Here is a 21,298-nt window from a genome sequence, read left to right as displayed (position 1 = left end):
CTGATAATTATGTCTTTAGATTGAATGCTGGACGATAATGAGAGGGGGTTTACCACTTGCACTATAATTAAGCAAGGGCTGTGCACTGTATCTTCTAGATGTTCACATATAGTATGGGAATTGTGGAGCTTTCCACCAAAATAAGTTCCACTAAATTCAACCTACAGCTCCCTCTGCTAAACATCACCAAATTAAGAGAGCCCATGTCATGCATGTGTGCACACACACACCCCCTTCGGAATCAGAGCCGTTACCCAGTTACCCTATTTTGTGCTATGGGGTCACAGGGACCAGATGATCATCTGGAGAACCAAATGAACGTTCCTTCTGAGTCAATCTTGAGTAAGCTGAAGCAATCAGTAACTCACAGGTGTAACTCACAGGTGGACCAGATTATATTTCTTGCCTGTTTTGAGGGATTGGAATACCCTCACAAGTTCACAAACCCAAGTACTCATGCTGACTTACATATTACACTTTAATTCACTGTAGCAACACTGCCCTGGGAGAGAACAGCTGTCAAAACGAGGGTGAATGGACAGCAATATGAAAAAGAAGAGAGGCCCGCAGAGGCCCGCACACTGAATATGCTCCCAAATTTACCACCTTTACTGGACAGCACTTCGATCCAATATGACCTGACGAAGATCCATGAAGGATCAAAACGTTGTCCAATAAAGGTGACAAACTGGAGCATATTCAGTGTGCGCACCTCTCTTCTTTTTCAAGTATCCTTTATTAGCCAAACACCTTAGTTGTTTAAGGATGTGCGCATGACCACTAACTTTTCAACAGACAGGAATATATCACATTTTAACAGTACCAGTTCCCTATTGACCAGATAGCAGAAATTGGGTGTCTACTAATATATATTGCAGGTGAAGTCACCGATCAATATGCAGTCCAATCAATTAAGATGTAACCAAAACAACATAAAACTTAGTTGTGATATTGGCAAATGAAGGCACGTGGAGAATTACTTCAGAACAACCGTTTTTGTGATGTTTTCAAGTCAACATAAGAGCTATGATATGTACTGACCCAGCATATTTACACACAAGGATTTGTGACAATCAAAGATATTTAGACAGTGCCTATTGTCTGAGGCTCTCCACATTGCACCAGTCTGAGTGTGAATGAAGGTTTGTGTATGTGCGTGTATTTGTTTTTTGTCAGGGAGCCTGATATTCCAGCCTGGGCCCCCTTACTCTACCAGCTACAACTCCTGAACATCAGAGAGAAGCCCGACCCCCTGATTATCCCCATCTCTGACCGTATCCGCATCGGCAACCAGAAACGAGAGCGGGGGAACTTCCACTTCCAGAGGGAGGAGTACAGCATGGCTGCCAGGGCCTACTGGATGGCTCTGGACGTCCTTACTACACGCTCTGAAGGTAATCCCTTCCTTCATCACGTGCATCCTGCTACATACACACACGCACACACACATGGACACACACATACACGCACGCACGCACACGCACACACACACACACACACACACACACACAGCAGTAAACAGATTTTTTTTATAACCGGCACACTTCAGAAAAATACAGCTTCCACATTTCCAGCACCCAATTGCATGATAGTCTCCTCATGGCTTACTGCTAGTCCATCTCAGCACTAATCATACTATCATAATGCAGAGGCACATCCACCAGAGGTGACTGTCAGGGGAAATGTTATTGTTAATTCTTATGGTAATCAAACCTAATAAACTTTCATGTTAATTCAAGGTCCTTAATCATTTTAATTGCTGGAAAGGCAGGGTGGACCCAAGAGAGACATTTGACAGAAATGAGTCAGTGAGGAGAAGAGCATGGGCTGCCTCTAAATGTATCAATGATGATGGGCCAATGGTTACATTTTCCTCAGCACTTAATAAGCAATGAATATATTCGATGCAACAAGACTGTGAATTTGCCAGATGAGCGGGTGAGATAATGCTAGCGAATATTCAGAAATTCAATAGATGGAATTTAACTCCATCATTGAATATCTGCATTAGAATTATCACTGCATATCCCAACAGATATATACGTTTCTCTTGGGATTACCACAGATAGTCATTGCACTACGATGTAGTGGCATAAGGCATTGTGTTTTTGTAAAGCAAAGTTTCACATGCTGGGATGGTTTCTGTCAGATAAATAAATACAACATATAAATAAAACTTGCATCAAAATACTCTGTTTTATGTCTCTAGTCACCATTCACACTTGAATACACAATGGCATAACCACACTCCTGGAATCTGAGCGAGAAGAATCAACCTTGTCTGTCTCTAGAATATCCTTTAAATCCTTGAATAGCTGCTCCATCCCCCTAATCTACATCCTAACATAGCTCTGCTAACAACAATCCCTCAAATATCTTAGACTAATGGTAGGCCGTCATTGTAAAGAAGAATTTGTTCTTTATTGACTTGCCTAGTTAAATAAAGGTTAAATATATATATATTTTTAATTATCAAATGTCAGAGGCATAGAAAATGAGCATATGGATTTGAAAACGGGTGGTATAGCCTATGCTCCAAAATGTGTGCTTCTACACCTGCATTTCTTGCTGTTTGGGGTTTTAGGCTGGGTTTCTGTACAGCACTTTGATATATCAGCTGATGTAAGAAGGGCTATATAAATACATTTGATTTGATTTGATGTGGTTTGACAAGAAAACAGAAATTTTTCCAAGGCAGAGATAAGTGGCCAACACCGAGATGCAGACAGCAGTGAACACATGAATTCTGGCCTAATGACAATCGCCAAAACTCATTACAGTTTTTGGTGTTTGTGTAACAGATGTATCTTTCCATTCACCACTGTTCGGAGACTGAAAATATGTTAAAATTGTCAAAAAGAAACAAAAATAGCTTCTTTGCAAATAACAATTTCTCTAGCAAGAATTGTACTAGAACTGTCTGTCTCAGTGGGGAGGGGAAAATTGAAAACTAGCTGTTATTGGCGGAGAGGTTTGAAACTCTTTCTTTTTGGTCTATCTATTTACCAGGCAGGCCAAAACTACATCCCACCAAAACAGGCTGAAATTTCAAGCAGTCTTTTCAAACAGCTCTTAGGGAGTGTGGGGTGAGGTGAGCAATCAGTCAAGGGAACTACAGTATTATTTCTAACAAAGATATCTACCTATATTTCAGGATGTGGTATATCCCTGGAAATAATAATGTAATGTAAACATTCATTTTAAAACATAGCTTGTCCAAAGAAAGTGATCTCTTGGTACAACCTACTCCATTTTATCATTCTAAGGGACTTTAACACAGACTTAGCACCTAACAAACACTTTGTACTTTTTTTGTTTACACTTAACATAGGCCAGGCCCTGGTGTTACCTTGCATTACACCTGGGAAGAAAACACTTACATTTCCTCAACTTGTCATTGGCTCATCCATTGGCTCCCGAGTGGCGCATGGGTCTAAGGAACTGCATCTCAGTGCTAGAGGCGTCACTACAGACACCTTGGTTTGAACCCAGACTGTATCACAACCGGCTGTGATTGGGAATCCCACTGGGTGGCGCACAATTAGCACAGCGTCATCCGGGTTTGGCCGTCATTGTAAATAAGAATTTGTTCTCAACTGACTTGCCTAGTTAAATAAAGGTTAAATAAAAAAATATATTAAAAAAATTAACTTACAGTGCCTTGCAAAAGTATTCATCCCCCTTGGCGTTTTTCCTATTTTGTTGCATTACAACCTGTAATTTAAAAATATTTTTAATTGGATTTAATGTAATGGACATACACAAAATAGTTTAAAATGGTAAAGTGAAATGGAAGAAATAACTTGTTTCAAATTCTAAAATATAAAAAACGGAAAAGTGGTGCATGCAAATGTATTCACCCCTTTGCTATGAAGCCCCTAAACAAGATATGGTGCAACCAATTACTTTCAGAAGTCACATAATTAGTTAAATAAAGTCCACCTGTGTGCAATATAAGTGTCACATGACAGTATATATACACACCTGTTCTGAAAGGCCCCAGAGTCTGCAACACCACTAAGCAAGGGGCGCCACCAAGCAAGCGGCACCATGAAGACCAAGGAGCTCTCCAAACAGGTCAGGGACAAAGTTGTGGAGAAGTAGAGATCAGGGTTGGGTTATAAAAAAATATCTGAAACTTCTGAAAATCCCACGGAACACCATTAAATCCATTATTAAAAAATGGAAAGAATATGGCACCACAACAAACCTGCCAAGAGAGGGCCGCCCACCAAAAATCACGGATCAGGCAAGGAGGGAATTAATCAGAGAGGCAACAAAGAAACCAAAGATAACCCTGAAGGAGCTGCAAAGCTCCACAGCGGAGATTGGGGTATCTGTCAATAGGACCACTTTAAGCCATACACTCCACAGAGCTGGGCTTTATGGAAGAGTGGCCAGAAAAAAAGCCATTGCTTAAAGAAAAAAATAAGCAAACACATTTGGTGTTCGCCAAAAGACATGTGGGAGACTCCCCAAACATATGGAAGAAGGTACTCTGGTCAGATGAGACTAAAATGTAGCTTTTTGGCAATCAAGGAAAACACTATTTCTGGTGCAAACCCAACACCTCTCATCACCCAGAGAATACCATCCCCACAGTGAAGCATGGTGGTGGCAGCATCATGCTGTGGGGATGTTTTTCATCGGCAGGGACTGGGAAACTGGTCAGAATTGGAGGAATGATGGATGGCACTAAATACAGGGAAATTCTTGAGGGGAAACCTCAAGAATCTTTCAGAGATTCCAGCAGGACAATGACCCTAAGCATACTGCTAAAGCAACACTCGAATGGTTTAAGGGGATTCATTTAAATGTCTTGGAATGGCTTAGTCAAAGCCCAGACCTCAATCCAATTGAGAATCTGTGGTATGACTTAAAGATTGTTGTACACCAGCGGAACCCATCCAACTTGAAGGAGCTGGAGCAATTTTGCCTTGAAGAATGGGCAAAAATCACAGTGGCTAGATGTGCCAAGCTTATAGAGACATACCCCAAGAGACTTGCAGCTGTAATTGCTGCAAAATGTGGCTCTACAAAGTATTGACTTTGGGGGGGATGAATAGTTATGCACACTCAAGTTTTATGTTTGTTTCACGATAAAAAATATTTTGCATCTTCAAAGTGGTAGGCATGTTGTGTAAATCAAATGATACGAACACCCCAAAAATCCATTATAATTCGAGGTTGTAAGGCAACAAAATAGGAAAAATGCCAAGGGGGTGAATACTTTCGCAAGCCACTGTACCCCATGGCCATTGGCTCAACTTACACCAAGCCAAACATTTGGATTATATTAGGCCACACAGCTACAAGGACACACTTTCATGCTGTGTTTAGAGAACCCAAATTATGTATAGAACAATCTTAAAAAGATCTACTTTGATTTAGATACAAGCATCATGAAACACAAATATCTTAAATCCCTTAACACAATAAATGAATTTGACTTGGTCAAAATGTTATTCGCTTACAACTTTTTCCATAAGGTTTCTTAGACTCCAAGAAAGGATAACCTCTTCTTAAATATTGGGTCCAATTATTATTATTATTACTTTTTTCATGAATTGTGTGTATAGTTTCCTAGAAACAATGGGTTGTTCAACTTACCCCACTCTCCCATAAACTAAAAGGGCATTATCATAATTTTCACAGTATTATTCCAAACTCATAGTGTAGCCATATACACTGAGTATACAAAACACTAACCCTTGTGTTGTGTTCAGGTCTGTGGGACCCAGTTTCAATGTTTACTAAAAGAAAAATGATACAATGAATAATTTTTTCAACCTGAGACTCATTGGCCTCAATGAAAACACATTTTCATTGAGTGCACATTGTGCACCACCCTACACATTTGTATTGCATATGTGGTGTTCAAGTCCACTGGACCCAAGGGTAATAAAAGTGTGGGAAATTGTGTGTGTAGGTGAAAACAAGTACAAATTAAACAAAAAGGTTTGCTGTGTACCTACACTCTGTCTTCCTCCTCCTTGGGCCTGCTGATTCAACATAGCACCAATAACCGGTCTGTCTCTCTGCCTGTCTCCCGCTTTTCTCGCACTCTTTACCCTTTGTAGTGTGTGAAACTACACAATGTCTTGCGGGAACCTGCACAATGTTATTACGATACATTATTTCAATACATTATTTTGATACATTGTAAAAAATGCTGGATTATCCTACACTCTACCCCAGCCAGGTGCAAATTGGGGGAAGGACACAACAAATAAATAGCTTTGCATGTGTGGCTCCTTATCACAATTAATCAGTAAGGCAAAAATAATCTCTGCTCAGAGGGCCTTAGAAATAATTTTTGCAGAGAGGGAAGCTAGTCTGGAAGGAGTGTGGAAGGAGTGTCTTCCACTTCCAATTTTCCGAATATGAGGATCATGTCTCTGTCAATTCGGAGTCTGACAGTGAGTTGGAAGAAGAGGATGAGATTGAACCTCAGCCAGCCTCAGGACCAGCCCGTCAGCAACCAGCTCAACAGCAGTCTGCAAGAGGAGAAAATATGGATGTCAAAAAATTGTGAAATTGAATGGTGGCTGGCTGAGGTTGAATGGTGAAAATTGAATGGTGAAATTGCGGTTACTCATGTGCAGGACACAAAGTCTTCTTTTGAACTGTCCATCCCAGAGACCATCCAGAAAATCATTCTGGACTGGACTAATTTGGAGGGAAGGCATGTTTTTGGAGAGAGATGGAAGGAGATGGACCAAACTCTGGTGTTTTCAGATCCATTGGGGAATCGACAGAATCCCTGTGGGATGCAGGAACTGGCAGAGAACTTTCCGTGCAACAATGTCTCTGGAAAACTTCCACATAATTTCCAGGATTATCCATAGAGAGACAAGCTAGCTGCAATCAGGTCAGTGTAGGACAAGTGGGTTGCAGCTAGCTTCCCCTGTTTTACAACCCTGGGCCCAACGTTACTGTTGATGAGCAGCTTCTGCCATTTAGAGGCCTCTGCACCTTCAGGCAGATTATACCGTCTAAAATATGAAATCCAGATCTGGGCTGCCTGTGATGCTGCTTCATCATGTAGGTGGAACTTGCAAGTGTATACGGGGAAGCCAGATGGAGGAGACCCTGAGAAGAACCAAGGGATGCGGGTTGTCCTCGACGTGACACAGGGACTCCATGTCCACAACATCACATGCAATAACTTTTTTACTTTGCACAAACTGGGACAGGTGCTCCTCAAGAGGAAGCTGACGATGGTAAGAACAGTACGAAAAAACAAGCCATAGCTCCCAACTCAGCTGTTGAATACACGGAACAGGTCTATAAATTCCTCAGAGTTTGTGTTCACTGCCTACACATACCTAGTATCCTATGTGCCAAAGAAAGGCAAAAATATGGTACTCATGAGTATGCTGTATAGGGATGGGAGAATCTGTGGCCAGGAACATCAAAAACTAGAAATCATAATGGATTACAATGCCACAAAAGGAGGGGTGGACAATTTAGACAAGCTGGTGACTGACTACAGCTGCAAAAGAAGAACCCTACGCTGGTCACTTGTGATATTCTTCAACATCTTGGACATCTCGGCGTACAACGCGTTTGTCATCTGGATGGCGTTGAACCCAGATTGGGACAGAGAGAAGCTCCAGAGGAGACGGCTCTTGCTCGAGGAGCTGGGCAAGGCATTGGTAAGACCTCAAATCCAGAGGAGGCAACATATCCCAAGGATCCCAGCTTCTGCAGCCATCATGAGGAGGATTCAGGAGGATACTAGTGCCCCATCCGCCCGACCTACAGAACCAACAACTCCAATACCGTAAGTGTGAGTGATGTTGTTGCATGTGCGTGTCCGACTCTCCTACCTTGGCCTGCTATCTGTGAGTGAGTGAGTGAGTGAGTGAGTGAGTGAGTGAGTGAGTGAGTGAGTGAGTGAGTGAGTGAGATGTTAGTAAAATTGTGTTTTCATCATTCTAGATTGCAGCTGGTAGCAACAAGAAGAAGTGTTGTGATGTGTGTGGACCCAAGAAGGACAGGAAGACACAGTACACATGCATCAAGTGCAAGAAATACATTTGGAACACACACACACACACACACACACACACACACACACACACACACACACACACACACACACACACACACACACACACACACACACACACACACACACACACAGTAAACCTCTGTCCCTCATGTGGTGTGTAGACCGGCCTTAATTTGTGTTCAATGGGGCGCATTTATCGTTTCCATAAAATACAGTATTTAAATTTGTCCTTCCAATTTGTTCACTTCAATGCAATAAACATCAATATTGATGAAAACCTTGTTTTATTTATATTTGTTCAAGATAAACATGATTTATTCCACCCATTTCTTGATTATAATTGAATTTTTAATTGCGTTTTTATTGATAATGTGATCTAGCAGAGGTAAATGGCAAATATTAACCATGTATGCTGTCTATATTGCTTGTAATTGATATGTCAACATCTAAGTTTTAAGTATTTTTACGTTAATTGTTATGGCTGTATTGTTTTAAAAACCCAATAATGTTGTGGGTCCCTCAGACCGGTGAACATTGGGTGAATAACAAAAACATGAACACCACACAAGGTTTAAGAACACCTGCTCTTTCCATGACATAGACTGACCAGGTGAATCCAGGTGAAAGCTATGATCCCTTATTGATGTCACTTGTTAAATCCACTTCAAATCAGTGTAGATGAAGGGGAGGAGACAGGTTAAAGAAGGATTTTTAAACCTTGAGACAATTGAGATTGTGTATATGTGTGCCATTCAGAGGGTGAATGGGCAAGACAAAAGATTGGATTGCCTTTGAACGGGGTATGGTAGTAGGTGTCAAGTGCACTGGTTTGTGTCAAGAACTGCAACGCTGCTGAGTTTTCACACTCAATAGTTTCCTGTGTCTATCAAGAATGGTATACCACCCAAAGAACATCCATTCAACTTGACACAACTGTGGGAAGTATTGGAGTCAACATGGGCCAGCAATTTGCATACCACCCCAACAGATCCACAGATGACACAATCTCTATTGCACTCAAACACTGCCCTTTCCCACCTGGACAAAAGGAACACCTATGTGAGAATGTTGTTTATTGACTACAGCTCAGCGTTCAACACCATAGAGCCTTTAAAGCTCAGCACTAAGCTAAGGACCCTGGGACTAAACACCTCCCTCTGCATCTGGATCCTGGACTTCCTGACGGGCCACCCCAGGTGGAAAGGGTAGACAACAACACATCTTCCCGCTTCATGTTCCTTGGTGTCCACATCACCAACAAGCTATAATGGTGCAAAAACACCAAGACAGTCGTGAAGAGGGCACGACAACGCCTATTCACACACAGGAGACTGAAAAGATTTGGCATGGGTCCTCAGATCCTCAAAATATTATACAGCTGCAGCATTGAGAGCATCCTGACTGGCTGCATCATTGCCTGGTATGGCAACTGCTCGGCCTCTGACCGCAAGGCGCTACAGAGGGTAGTGCGTACAGCCCAGTACATCAGTGGGGCCAAGCTTCCTGCCATCCAGGACCTCTATACCAGGCGGTGTCAGAGGAAGGCCCTGAAATTTGCCAAAGACTCCAGCCACCCTAGTCATAGACTTTTCTCTCTGCTACCGCACGGCAGGCGGTACTGGAGCACCAAATCTAGGTCTAAAAGGCTTTTGAACAGCCTCTACCCCCCAAGCCATAAGACTGCTGAACAGCTAAGCAAATGGCTATTTGCATTGACCCCCCCCCCCTTTTTTTTTTACACTCCTGCTACTCGCTGTTTATTATCTATGCAAAGTCCCTTTACCCCTACCTACATGTACATATTACCTCAATTACCTCGATTACCCCCTGTATATACAGTTGAAGTCGGAAGTTTACATATACCTTAGCCAAATACATTTAAACTCAGTATTTTCACAATTCCTGACATTTAATCCTAGTAAAAATCCCTGTCTTAGGTCAGTTAGGATCACCACTTTATTTTAAGAATGTGAAATGTCAGAACAATAGTAGAGAGAATGATTTATTTCAGCTTTTATTTCTTTCATCACATTCCCATCACATTCACATACTCTCAATTAGTATTTGGTAGCATTGCCTTTAAATTGTTTAACTTGGGTCAAACGTTTCGTGTAGCCTTCCACAAGCTTCCCACAATAAGTTGGGTGAATGTTTGCCCATTCCTCCTGACAGAGCTGGTGTAACTGAGTCAGGTTTGTAGCCCTTCTTGCTTGCACACGCTTTTTCAGTTCTGCCCACAGATTTTCTATAGGATTGAGGTCCGGTCTTGTGATGGCCACTCCAATACCTTGACTTTGTTGTCCTTAAGCCATTTTGCCACAACTTTGGAAGTATGCTTGGGGTCATTGTTCATTTGGAAGACCCATTTGCGACCAAGCTTTAACTTCCTGACTGATGTCTTGAGATGTTGCTTCAATATATCCACATAATTTTCTTTCCTCATGATGCCATCTATTTTATGAAGTGCACCAGTCCCTCCTGCTATAAAGCACCCCCACATTTCATGATGCTTGCAAGACTCCCCCTTTTCCCTCCAAACATAACTATGGTCATTATGGCCAAACAGTTCTATTTTTGTTTCATCAGACCAGAGGACATTTCTCCAAAAAGTAACATTTTTGTCGTCATGTGCAGTTGCAAACCGTAGTCTGGCTTTTTTATGGCGGTTTTGGAGCAGTGGTTTCTTCCTTGCTGAGCAGACTTTCAGGTTATGATGACGTAGGACTCGTTTTACTATGTAGATATAGATACTTTTGTACCTGTTTCCTCCAGCATCTTCACAAGGTCCTTTGCTGTTGTTCTGGGATTGATTTGCACTTTTCGCACCAAGGTACGTTCATCTCTAGGAGACAGAACTCGTCTCCTTCCTGAGCGGTATGACTGCTGCGTGGTCCCATGGTTTTTATACTTGCGTACTATTGTTTGTACAGATAAACGTGGTACCTCCAGGCATTTGGAAATTGTTCCCAAGGATGAACCAGACTTGTGGAGGTCCACAATTGTTTTCTGAGGTCTTGGCTGATTTATTTTGATTTTCCCATGATGTCAAGCAAAGAGGCAATGAGTTTAAAGGAAGGCCTTGAAATACATCCACAGGTACACCTCCAATTGACTCAAATGATGTCAATTAGCCTATCAGAAGCTTCTAAAGCCATGACATCATTTTCTGGAATTTTCCAAGCTGTTTAAAGGCACAGTCAACTTAGTGTATGTAAACTTCTGACCCACTGGAATTGTGATGCAGTGAATTATAAGTGAAATAATCTGTCTATAAACAATTGTTGGAAAAATGACTTGTGTCATGCACAAAGTAGATGTTCTAACCGTTCTACACCTGTTGTATTCGTCGCATGTGATAAATAACATTTGATTTGATCGCTGTGGAACGCTTTCTCAAGCATTTCACTACATCCGCAATAATATCTGCTAAATATGTGTATGTGACCAATAACATTTTATTTTATTTGATACCTTGTAGAGTTCATGCCCGACGAATTGAGGCTGTTCTGAGGGCAAAAGGGTGTGCAACTCAGTACTAGGAAGGTGTTCCTAATGTTTGGTATACACAGTGTATATAAAATACAGGACCATCACATTTTTGACTGCACTAGGCCTTTAACATTGGATTTTTATAACTGTGGCAAACAAACATACAGATGTCCTTAGTACATCAAATACCCAGTCTCTCCTCCGTTCAGTTCCTTTGTAAGTATATAATTCGCCATGAAACCTAGAAAAACTGGGGCTCCCAGTACATATACATGACAATAGTCCAGGTGTGAGAGGCTGTGTGGCCTGTTTCCCCTAGATGGTGGAAGTGCTGTGCTGGTGGAGGGGGAGGAGGTGCAGGACTACCGGGTGAAGTGTCTCAACAACCTGGCAGCGGCTCAGCTGAAACTGGAGCAGTACGACGACGCACTACACACCAGCCGGGATGTTTTGTCCCTGGACCCACAAAATGTCAAAGCCCTCTTCAGGACAGGAAAGGTGAGGGACACACTAACATCACATTACCTCACCTTCAATCCACTGTCATTAGTCTACAGTGCCTGGGTGCATGAATAAATCTATTACATAACACTATTCAGATATTTTAGATGAGTGTAAATATTTACTGCAAATCAACATGTACTACTGAAACATGTACAGTATACTACTGAAGGATGATGTTGATTTAGCTGTTCAGAGATACTGCAATTTGTTTGCAGCTTCTGTCAGACAAGAGCGAGTACGGGGAGGCAATGGAGATACTGAAGAAGGCTCTGAAACTGGAGCCGTCCACCAAGGTGAGATAGACAGACTATCTAAATGAGCACATCTCTAGGTTCTCACCACCTCCACCTCTCCCTAGCCTCTAGCCTGCTAGTGAAATCCAACCACCCATAAACAGATCAAGGATCCATGTCCACTACAGGTCTGTGAAATTATTTCCCAATCAAAAAGACACTGTCTCAGCTGACACTAGGCAAGAGATGTAATGTATCATTTTATTTCTATCACAATACTCAACAAGTTCTTAAATCATGTCTGGAGTAGTGTGTGACTCACAGTTCACCCTTAGTTAACAGCGTTATTGGGCTGTAGTATGTACTATAGCCCAATACTGCCAAAGTCAAAGTAATGCCAAAAATGAAGCCGTTGGGCATCGGTTTGTGTTGTATTTTACAGCACTTAAAGGAGTGGACTTCAATTGGAAACTACATTCCCAGTTGTCACTCTACTTTGTCACACAGCATGTTTACTATGACAAACGCTGAGAAACTGAGAATATGAAGACCCAGTCATGGAAAATTCCCCAAAACGTATAATGGGTGTGTGCTTCAAAAACAATTACGGTAGATTTCGCCTCTGTATTGGTTTAGACTAGAACATGTGGAATGAAATGTTTTTCCATGACCAGAAAAAACTGCAGACGAAAACTCACCTCAGATTTTGCGCATGGGCACAATATAGTTTAGCAAAGAAAAGTCAACCAAAGGTATTAGAGCCCAGACACTTTGAAAATATCATTGTGTAGTGTTAGTTCTATAGCCACAGTGAAGACCTGTTCTGTCTTGCTCCTATTGCTGTCTGCAAAATTCTCTACTTAGCCACAAAGATTAGAGCTGTCCGGAAACACTGACGTCACACTAATAAAGCAAATCAGGCAATGAGGGCCTACAGTTAGTTAATAATATCATTATGCCCCCCCAAAAAACTCCAAGTGTTACTTTTTTGTATATAGAAATGTTTGCCCTTGTCAGTATAATTCTGTGGCCATCGCCCTATTTGGCTTGACCTGAAGTGTGTACTGGTGGTGGTGAGACACTTGTCTAGACAAAACTAAACTATCTGCTGCCTTGGTAATTACCCCCTTGCCTTGATGGCGGATAAAACAATCTTTACCCCCAGAGACCTCATTTAGCTGAGTAGGTAAGGAATTGAAAAGCAGAAACATTCTGAATCCAAATGACATAAAAGCCTTTTTGCACTATCGACACTGCCTACCAAAAATATTCCATATATTCCAATTCATCTTGGTACGAAAGAACATCAATCTTTTGTTTGACCAGTGCTTTGTCATCAAATCTCATTATTAACTTAAGTCCTATAAAAAAAAATCTAACCATTAGTGTAATTTCAGTATCACTAGAATGAACAATGACGATTAGGCCTACTAGATCCTTCTAAATACAAAGATATGTGAAACTAAGTACACTACAAAACAACTTTGAGCCATTGCTAACGTTTCAGGAAATCATTTTCTGTACCACACAGACAATTCTTTGGCTATCCGCAAATAAGACATTTTATTGAATCTAAGATGGTGTTCCCCCCAGAACCCAATATGAACCCCAGTTGACAATCTCTTGTAGAAAGCTGAAAGACCTAAGCACTTGTAACGTCTTGTCTGTGGTGTGGCGGAAAGAAGCGCAGGAAGCAGCGAACACTGTGTGGTAATTTTAATGGAACCACCCGTACAAAATAAAAGGTCTCCCAACAACAGGGAAAAATACAATGGACAAGCACAGTCAACAAACGCAGTTGACACACAGAAAAACAATCCCGCACAATAGGGTGCGGGCCAGCTGAACTAAATAGCCCTCTTAATTACCTAACTCAGGGCAGGTGAGAAAACATAAAAAAAAGGGAGCGGCACATACATGCGCCCCACGGGCACCTGCGCAGGCGCAGGATCCAACACCAGTGCCCGCTCGATGTCCGCGTCCACCTCCCACACCACTGGTGCCACCAGCCTAGACGCTGGAATGATGGGAGTTGGATCGATGGGGCGGTCATCCGTGTCATACAGACGGGACAGCTCGTCGGCTTTAGTATTAAGGGAACCCGGTCTATATGAGATGGTAAACCTAAACCGGGCGAAGAACATGGCCCACCTTGCCTGACGTGGATTCAGTCTCCTCGCTGCCCGGATGTACTCCAGGTTTCGGTGGTCGGTCCAGATGAGAAAGGGGTGCTTAGCCCCCTCAAGCCAGTGTCGCCACACCCTCAAGGCTTTGACTACCGCTAGCAACTCCCTGTCCCCCACATCGTAGTTACGCTCCGCCGAACTGAGCTTCCCTGAGAAGAAAGCGCAGGGGCGGAGTTTCGGTGGCGCACCCGAGCGCTGTGATAGCACGGCACCCACCCCAGCCTCGGATGCGTCCACCTCTACTACGAACGCTAAAGACGGGTCCGGGTGCGCCAACACGGGCGCGTCGGTGAACAGGGTCTTCAACTTCTTGAAGGCTCCGTCCGCCTCCGTCGACCATCTCAAACGCGCCGGCCCCCCTTCAGCAGTGAGGTAATGGGAGCCGCTACCTGGCCAAACCCCGGATAAACCTCCGGTAGTAGTTGGCAAAGCCCAAGAACCGCTGCACTTCCTTCACCGTGGTTGGAGTCGGCCAATTACGCACGGCCTTAACGCGGTCACACTCCATCACCACCCCCGTGGTGGAAATGCGATAACCCAGAAAGGAGACGGCTCGTTTGAAAAACTCACACTTCTCAGCCTTAACGTATAGGTCATGCTCCAGCAGTCTACCAAGCACCCTGCGCACCAGGGACACATGCGCCGGAGCGGGTGGCGGAATATATCAGAATGTCATCGATATAGACAATCACGCCCTGCCCGTGCAGGTCCCTGAGAATCTCGTCAACAAAGGATTGAAAGACGGCTGGAGCATTTTTCAACCCATACGGCATGACGAGGTACTCATAATGGCCTGATGTGGTACTAAAGGCGGTTTTCCACTCATCTCCCTTCTTGATACGCACCAGGTTATACGCGCTCCTGAGATCCAATTTTGTGAAGAACTGTGCTCCGTGAAATGATTCCACCGCCGTAGCGATAAGAGGTAGTGGGTAACTAAACCCCACCGTGATCGCGTTTAGACCTCTATAATCAATGCACGGACGCAGACCTCCCTCCTTTTTCTTCACAAAAAGAAACTCGAGGAAGCGGGTGAGATGGAGGGCCGAATGTACCCCTGTCCCAAGGATTCCGTGACGTATGTCTCCATAGCCGCCGTCTCCTCTTGTGACAAGGGGTACACGTGACTCCTGGGAAGCGCAGCGTTAACCTGGAGATCTATCGCACAATCCCCTTGTCGATGAGGTGGTAATTTAGTCGCTCTCTTTTTACAAAAAGCGATCGCCAAATCGGCGTATTCAGGGGGAATGCGCACGGTGGACACCTGGTCTGGACTCTCCACCGACGTGGCACCTATGGAAACTCCTAGACATTTCCCTGAACACTCCTCCAACCACCCCTGGAGAACCCCTGTTTCCATGAAATGAGGGGATTGTGACCAGCCAGCCAGGGGACCCCCAGCACCACTGGAAACGCAGGTGAATCAATAAGGAAAAAGTTAATGCTTTCCCTATGATTCCCCAGCGTTACCATGTCCAGCGGCACCGTAGACTCCCTGACTAGCCCTGACCCTAATGGTCGGCTATCTAAGGAGTGCACGGGGAAGGGGGAATCTATCGGCACCCGTGGAATGCCCAGCTTAATGGCAAGTCCACGGTCCATAAAGTTCCCAGCTGCGCCTGAATCGACTAGCGCCCTATGCTGGGAAGAGGGAAAAAATTTAGAAAATGAAACAGGCAAAAACACATGACCAACAGGGGGTTCTGGGCGAATCTGGTGCTGACTCACCTGAGGTGACCGAGAAGTGTTCTGCCTGCCTTCTCGACTCCCAGACTGGCTCCTCCAGCACCGGTCGGCCGTGTGTCCTCTCCGACCACAGCTGGTGCAGGAGGAGCCACCTCCTCCGGTGCCCCTTGGCACGGCCCCCCCTACCTCCATAGGGGTAGGGGCGGGGGTGCACGGGGGTGGAACGGGCAGGACCCTCTCCGAACGCCCGCGGGCAGCCAGCAAATTGTCCAACCGTATGGACATGTCAATGAGTTCGTCCAGGGATAGATTGGTGTCCCTACAGGCCAGCTCCCTGCGGACGTCCGCCCGGAGACTACACCGGTAGTGGTCTATGAGGGCCCTGTCATTCCACCCCGCTCCAGCAGCCAAGGTCCTAAACTCCAGCGCGAAGTCTTGAGCGCTCCTCGTCTCCTGCCTGAGGTGGAACAGCCGTTCACCCGCCGCTTTACCTTCGGGGGGGTGGTCGAAAACAGCCCGAAAGCGGCGGGTGAACTCTGGGTAGTGGTCCCTCGCCGAGTCTGGAGCGTTCCAGACCGCATTAGCCCACTCCAGAGCTCGGCCCGTCAGGCAGGAAACGAGGGCACTTACGCTCTCCTCTCCTGTAGGAGCAGGTCTGACGGTGGCCAGGTACAACTCTAGCTGGAGAAGAAACCCCTTGCACCCAGCCGCCGTCCCATCGTACTCCCTCGGGAGTGCCAGGCGAAGCGCGCCAGAGCCAGACATCGTAGGAGGAGGAGATGGTTGTATCGGGGGGGGGGTGTAGGTGGAGAGAGGATACCACTCCTCTCCCATCGTTCCATCCTCTCCATCATCTGGTCCATGGCGGATCCGATGCGATGCAGGACCGATGTATTGTGCTGGACACGTTCCTCCATTGAGGGTAGTGGAGTGCCCGCTGCTCCCGCTGATTCCATGCTCCTTCTGGTGGTGCGGGATTCTGTAACGTCTTGTCTGTGGTGTGGCGGAAAGAAGCGCAGGAAGCAGCGAACACTGTGTGGTAATTTTAATGGAACCACCCGTACAAAATAAAAGGTCTCCCAACAACAGGGAAAAATACAATGGACAAGCACAGTCAACAAACGCAGTTGACATACAGAAAAACAATCCCGCACAATAGGGTGCGGGCCAGCTGAACTAAATAGCCCTCTTAATTACCTAACTCAGGGCAGGTGAGAAAACATAAAAAAAGGGAAAAACAAAAAAGGGAATCGGTGGTAGCTAATAGGCCGGTGACGACGACCGCCGAGCGCCACCCGAGCAGGAGGGGGCGCCACCGTCGGTAGGAATCGTGACAGCACTATATTTCCTACTTTTATGCTGCTATACACACAAATGTTGCAAGTAGCTCGAGTGCCCTGATTAGGGTATGAGAAAACGGAGCTGGGAAGAGGCTCAGAAATCCAAAACTGTACAAAGGCTATGCTCAAGGCAAGCCGACTGTTCACCTGCAACAAGGTGCAAGAGATGCAATACACAAATATGCAAAGGGTTCATAGGACTCCCATTATATGTAATAAAATGAATGCATAATTCTCAGATACCTGTTGTAAGTGTAAGCAGGAAAATGACACCCATGGCCACATGGGAAGATTTCTAGGAAAATCGAGAAACGGAGCTGGATGGCATGTTCAGATGTCCTATAAGAATGGACTCATGGCTATTTGTACTGGGTGTCGTCGGAAACAGGTCCTCACTTACCTTAGCACAGCTCAATGTCCTTAACTCTTTATGACCCACAAATGCATTCTCCCACAAATCAGTGGTACTGTGAAATCTTTAAAGTGCTGCCACTGGAGAAAATGTGTGCTATATTTAGGAACAAGGAATGAGACCCTATACAGTGGGGGGAAAAAGTATTTGATCCCCTGCTGATTTTGTACGTTTGCACACTTACAAAGAAATTATCAGTCTATAATTTTAATAGTAGGTTTATTTGAACAGTGAGAGACAGAATAACAACAAAAAAATCCAGAAAAACGCATGTCAAAAATGTTATAAAATGATTCGCATTTTAATGAGGGAAATAAGTATTTGACCCCTCTGCAATACATTACTTAGTATTTGGTGGCAAAACCCTTGTTGGCAATCACAGAGGTCAGACGTTTCTCGTAGTTGGCCACCAGGTTTGCACACATCTCAGGAGGGATTTTGTCCCACTCCTCTTTGCAGATCTTCTCCAAGTCATTAAGGTTTCGAGGCTGACGTTTGGCAACTCGAACCTTCAGCTCCCTCCACAGATTTTCTATGGGATTAAGGTCTGGAGACTGGCTAGGCCACTCCAGGACCTTAATGTGCTTCTTCTTGAGCCACTCCTTTGTTGCCTTGGCCGTGTGTTTTGGGTCATTGTCATGCTGGAATACCCATCCACGACCCATTTTCAATGCCCTGGCTGAGGGAAGGAGGTTCTCACCCAAGATTTGACGGTACATGGCCCCGTCCATTGTCCCTTTGATGCAGTGAAGTTGTCCTGTCCCCTTAGCAGAAAAACACCCCCAAAGCATAATGTTTCCACCTCCATGTTTGACGGTGGAGATGGTGTTCTTGGGGTCATAGGCAGCATTCCTCCTCCTCCAAACACGGCGAGTTGAGTTGATGTCAAAGAGCTCCATTTTGGTCTCATCTGACCACAACACTTTCACCAGTTGTCCTCTGAGTCATTCAGATGTTCATTGGCAAACTTCAGACGGGCATGTATATGTATTCTTGACCAAGGGGACCTTGCGGGCGCTGCAGGATTTCAGTCCTTCACGGCATAGTGGGTTACCAATTGTTTTCTTGGTGACTATGGTCCCAGCTGCCTTGAGATCATTGACAGTTCTAGGCTGATTCCTCACCGTTCTCATGATCATTGCAACTCCACGAGGTGAGATCTTGCATGGAGCCCCAGGCCGAGGGATATTGACAGTTCTTTTGTGTTTCTTCCATTTGCGAATAATCGCACCAAATGTTGTCACCTTCTCACCAAGCTGCTTGGCGATGGTCTTGTAGCCCATTCCAGCCTTGTGTAGGTCTACAATCTTGTCCCTGACATCCTTGGAGAGCTCTTTGGTCTTGGCCATGGTGGTGAGTTTGGAATCTGATTGATTGATTGCTTCTGTGGACAGGTGTCTTTTTTACAGGTAACAAGCTGTGGTTAGGAGCACTCCTTTTAAGAGTGTGCTCCTAATCTCAGCTCGTTACCTGTATAAAAGACACCTGGGAGCCAGAAATCTTTCTGATTGAGAGAGGGTCAAATACTTATTTCCCTCATTAAAATGCAAATCAATTTATAACATTTCTGACATGCGTTTTTCTGGATATTTTTGTTGTTATTCTGTCTCTCACTGTTCAAATAAACCTACCATTAAAATTATAGACTGATCCTTTCTTTGTCAGTGGGCAAAGTAACAAAATCAGCAGGGGATCAAATACTTTTCCCCCCCACTGTATAATATGTGACCCTTTTAACTATCTCTTCACCCTAATCTCGCAGATACCCTGAGAAGTGTTAATATAAAAAAAATGCTCTGAGTCTATCTATGGGTCTTCTGTTGATACAAATGAACTCTGGCCACTTGACTCTTCTATAGTATTATTGTTCTTCTATACTCCGTTAGGGGTATTTTGCATTTTAGTAGACGCTCTTATCCAGAGCGACTTACAGTAGTGAATGCATACATTTCATTTTCCGTACTGGTCCCCCGTGGGAATCAAACCCACAACCCTGGCGTTGCAAACACCATGCTCTACCAACTGAGCCACACGGGACCTGTTGTATTTGATATACTACAGCCACACACAACAGTCAAATGAATAAAGGCATGTAATGAAAGCTGATTCCAGGTTGAATGAAAATAAAGATTGTTAAGGGTAATGGAAGATTGTAAGAGAGCAGAAAGTGAATGTTTAAATCTTGTTTTTTGTGTGCTTTTGTTTTTGTTTACTGTCACTGTTTTTTTGTGTTAGTTGGTCATGCTATGTTTTATGTTACCTTATATCTACATATATACAATCTGTTTATGATGTTGACCTGAAACAAGGAAAATGAAATAATAAAAATATGTATCTAAAAGACAACTTTGGTGAGGAGGGCTTAACAAGAAACTGCCATATATTTGTTGTATAATATTGGTTGACAATTATATTTTATGCTAGAAAGATAAACAAAATGTGAGTGTCAAGAATGTTAACATTATGAGATCTAATTCAAACTGATCAAGTCCAACTATGGCTTGAGCCTGACATTGTTGGATTTAATATGATCTATGCTACCATCTACTGGTCAAGTCCTATACTACAACGTCATTCTCAATGACAATCCACCTAGCATAGTTCACTGCTAAAATACTCAATTGTATTGTATAAGATTGTCCTTTATGAGTACACACCTGACACCCCATCATTAATTTTGTTTCACAGTGAGGTTAAAGGTAAGTGACTACAGTCTGTCTCTTTCCCTTCCCAGGCCATCCATGTTGAGCTGTCAAAGCTAGTGAAAAGGCAATCAGGAGGCAAAAACACCCAGAAGTTGCAAGCCAAACCTGCCCAGCTCCTTGGAGACAATATTGCCCCATTTCTGACTCCTAACAAGAAGCCACCTGTAAGCCACTGAGAACTTTCCCTGAGTGAAATGTTTCAGTTGAATTCAGTTCACAAGTAGGAAAAAAACATTTGACTGTTTTTTGACATTGCGTCACTTGGTGTTTCAGGGAAATTCATGGAAGTTCCTGCTTGGTGCTCTGGTGGTGGCCTTGGGCAGTTTAGTGACGTCAGTGGTTCTGACTGCAAGAAACTGACGCCCTCTGCAAAGGAACTGTCCAGCTCATGAATAGTAAACTGACTTGTTTGTGTCTGCTGTGAATAATAAATAAAAAACTGCACTGAACTATGGAAAAACCTGTATCAACATTCACTGACATACTGTAGCAGCACTGACATTTGCACCACAGATTGTGTTTATTTGAGTGTAACAGAGTAATCTAATGGCACTTCTTCCGAAGAATGTATGCAATGTCTTTTTTTTTTAACAAAACAGCTTTGTGATGGAATCCATTTTAGTACAAAACTCAGACTGGAACAGTCACATGGTCAATGTCTTGTATGAATGAGGGGCTTCTGTAATAACAGGATATATGTGTCCCAATAAACTGTATCTATGTCTA

The 21,298-nt window shown here is 43.9% G+C and overlaps 1 protein-coding gene across 1 annotated transcript in view; it reads left to right on the top strand.

The window, feature by feature from the left end:
* LOC106561179 (peptidyl-prolyl cis-trans isomerase FKBP8) overlaps positions 1 to 21,298 on the top strand; it is a 56,456-nt gene extending 35,158 nt beyond the window's left edge. Inside the window, exons 4-8 of the mRNA XM_014124853.2 lie at positions 1,177 to 1,394; positions 11,826 to 12,004; positions 12,226 to 12,303; positions 20,602 to 20,736; positions 20,846 to 21,298. Of these exons, the coding sequence (XP_013980328.1) occupies positions 1,177 to 1,394; positions 11,826 to 12,004; positions 12,226 to 12,303; positions 20,602 to 20,736; positions 20,846 to 20,932 (697 nt within the window). The 3' untranslated portion in view covers positions 20,933 to 21,298. The remainder of the gene's footprint in view (positions 1 to 1,176; positions 1,395 to 11,825; positions 12,005 to 12,225; positions 12,304 to 20,601; positions 20,737 to 20,845) is intronic.

The sequence above is a fragment of the Salmo salar genome, chromosome ssa10 (genome assembly GCF_905237065.1).
Source record: "Salmo salar chromosome ssa10, Ssal_v3.1, whole genome shotgun sequence".
In the NCBI taxonomy this organism is placed as follows: domain Eukaryota; kingdom Metazoa; phylum Chordata; class Actinopteri; order Salmoniformes; family Salmonidae; genus Salmo; species Salmo salar.
Note: the sequence above shows the minus strand (reverse complement) of the source record. Positions and strands in the feature narration are given on the sequence as shown.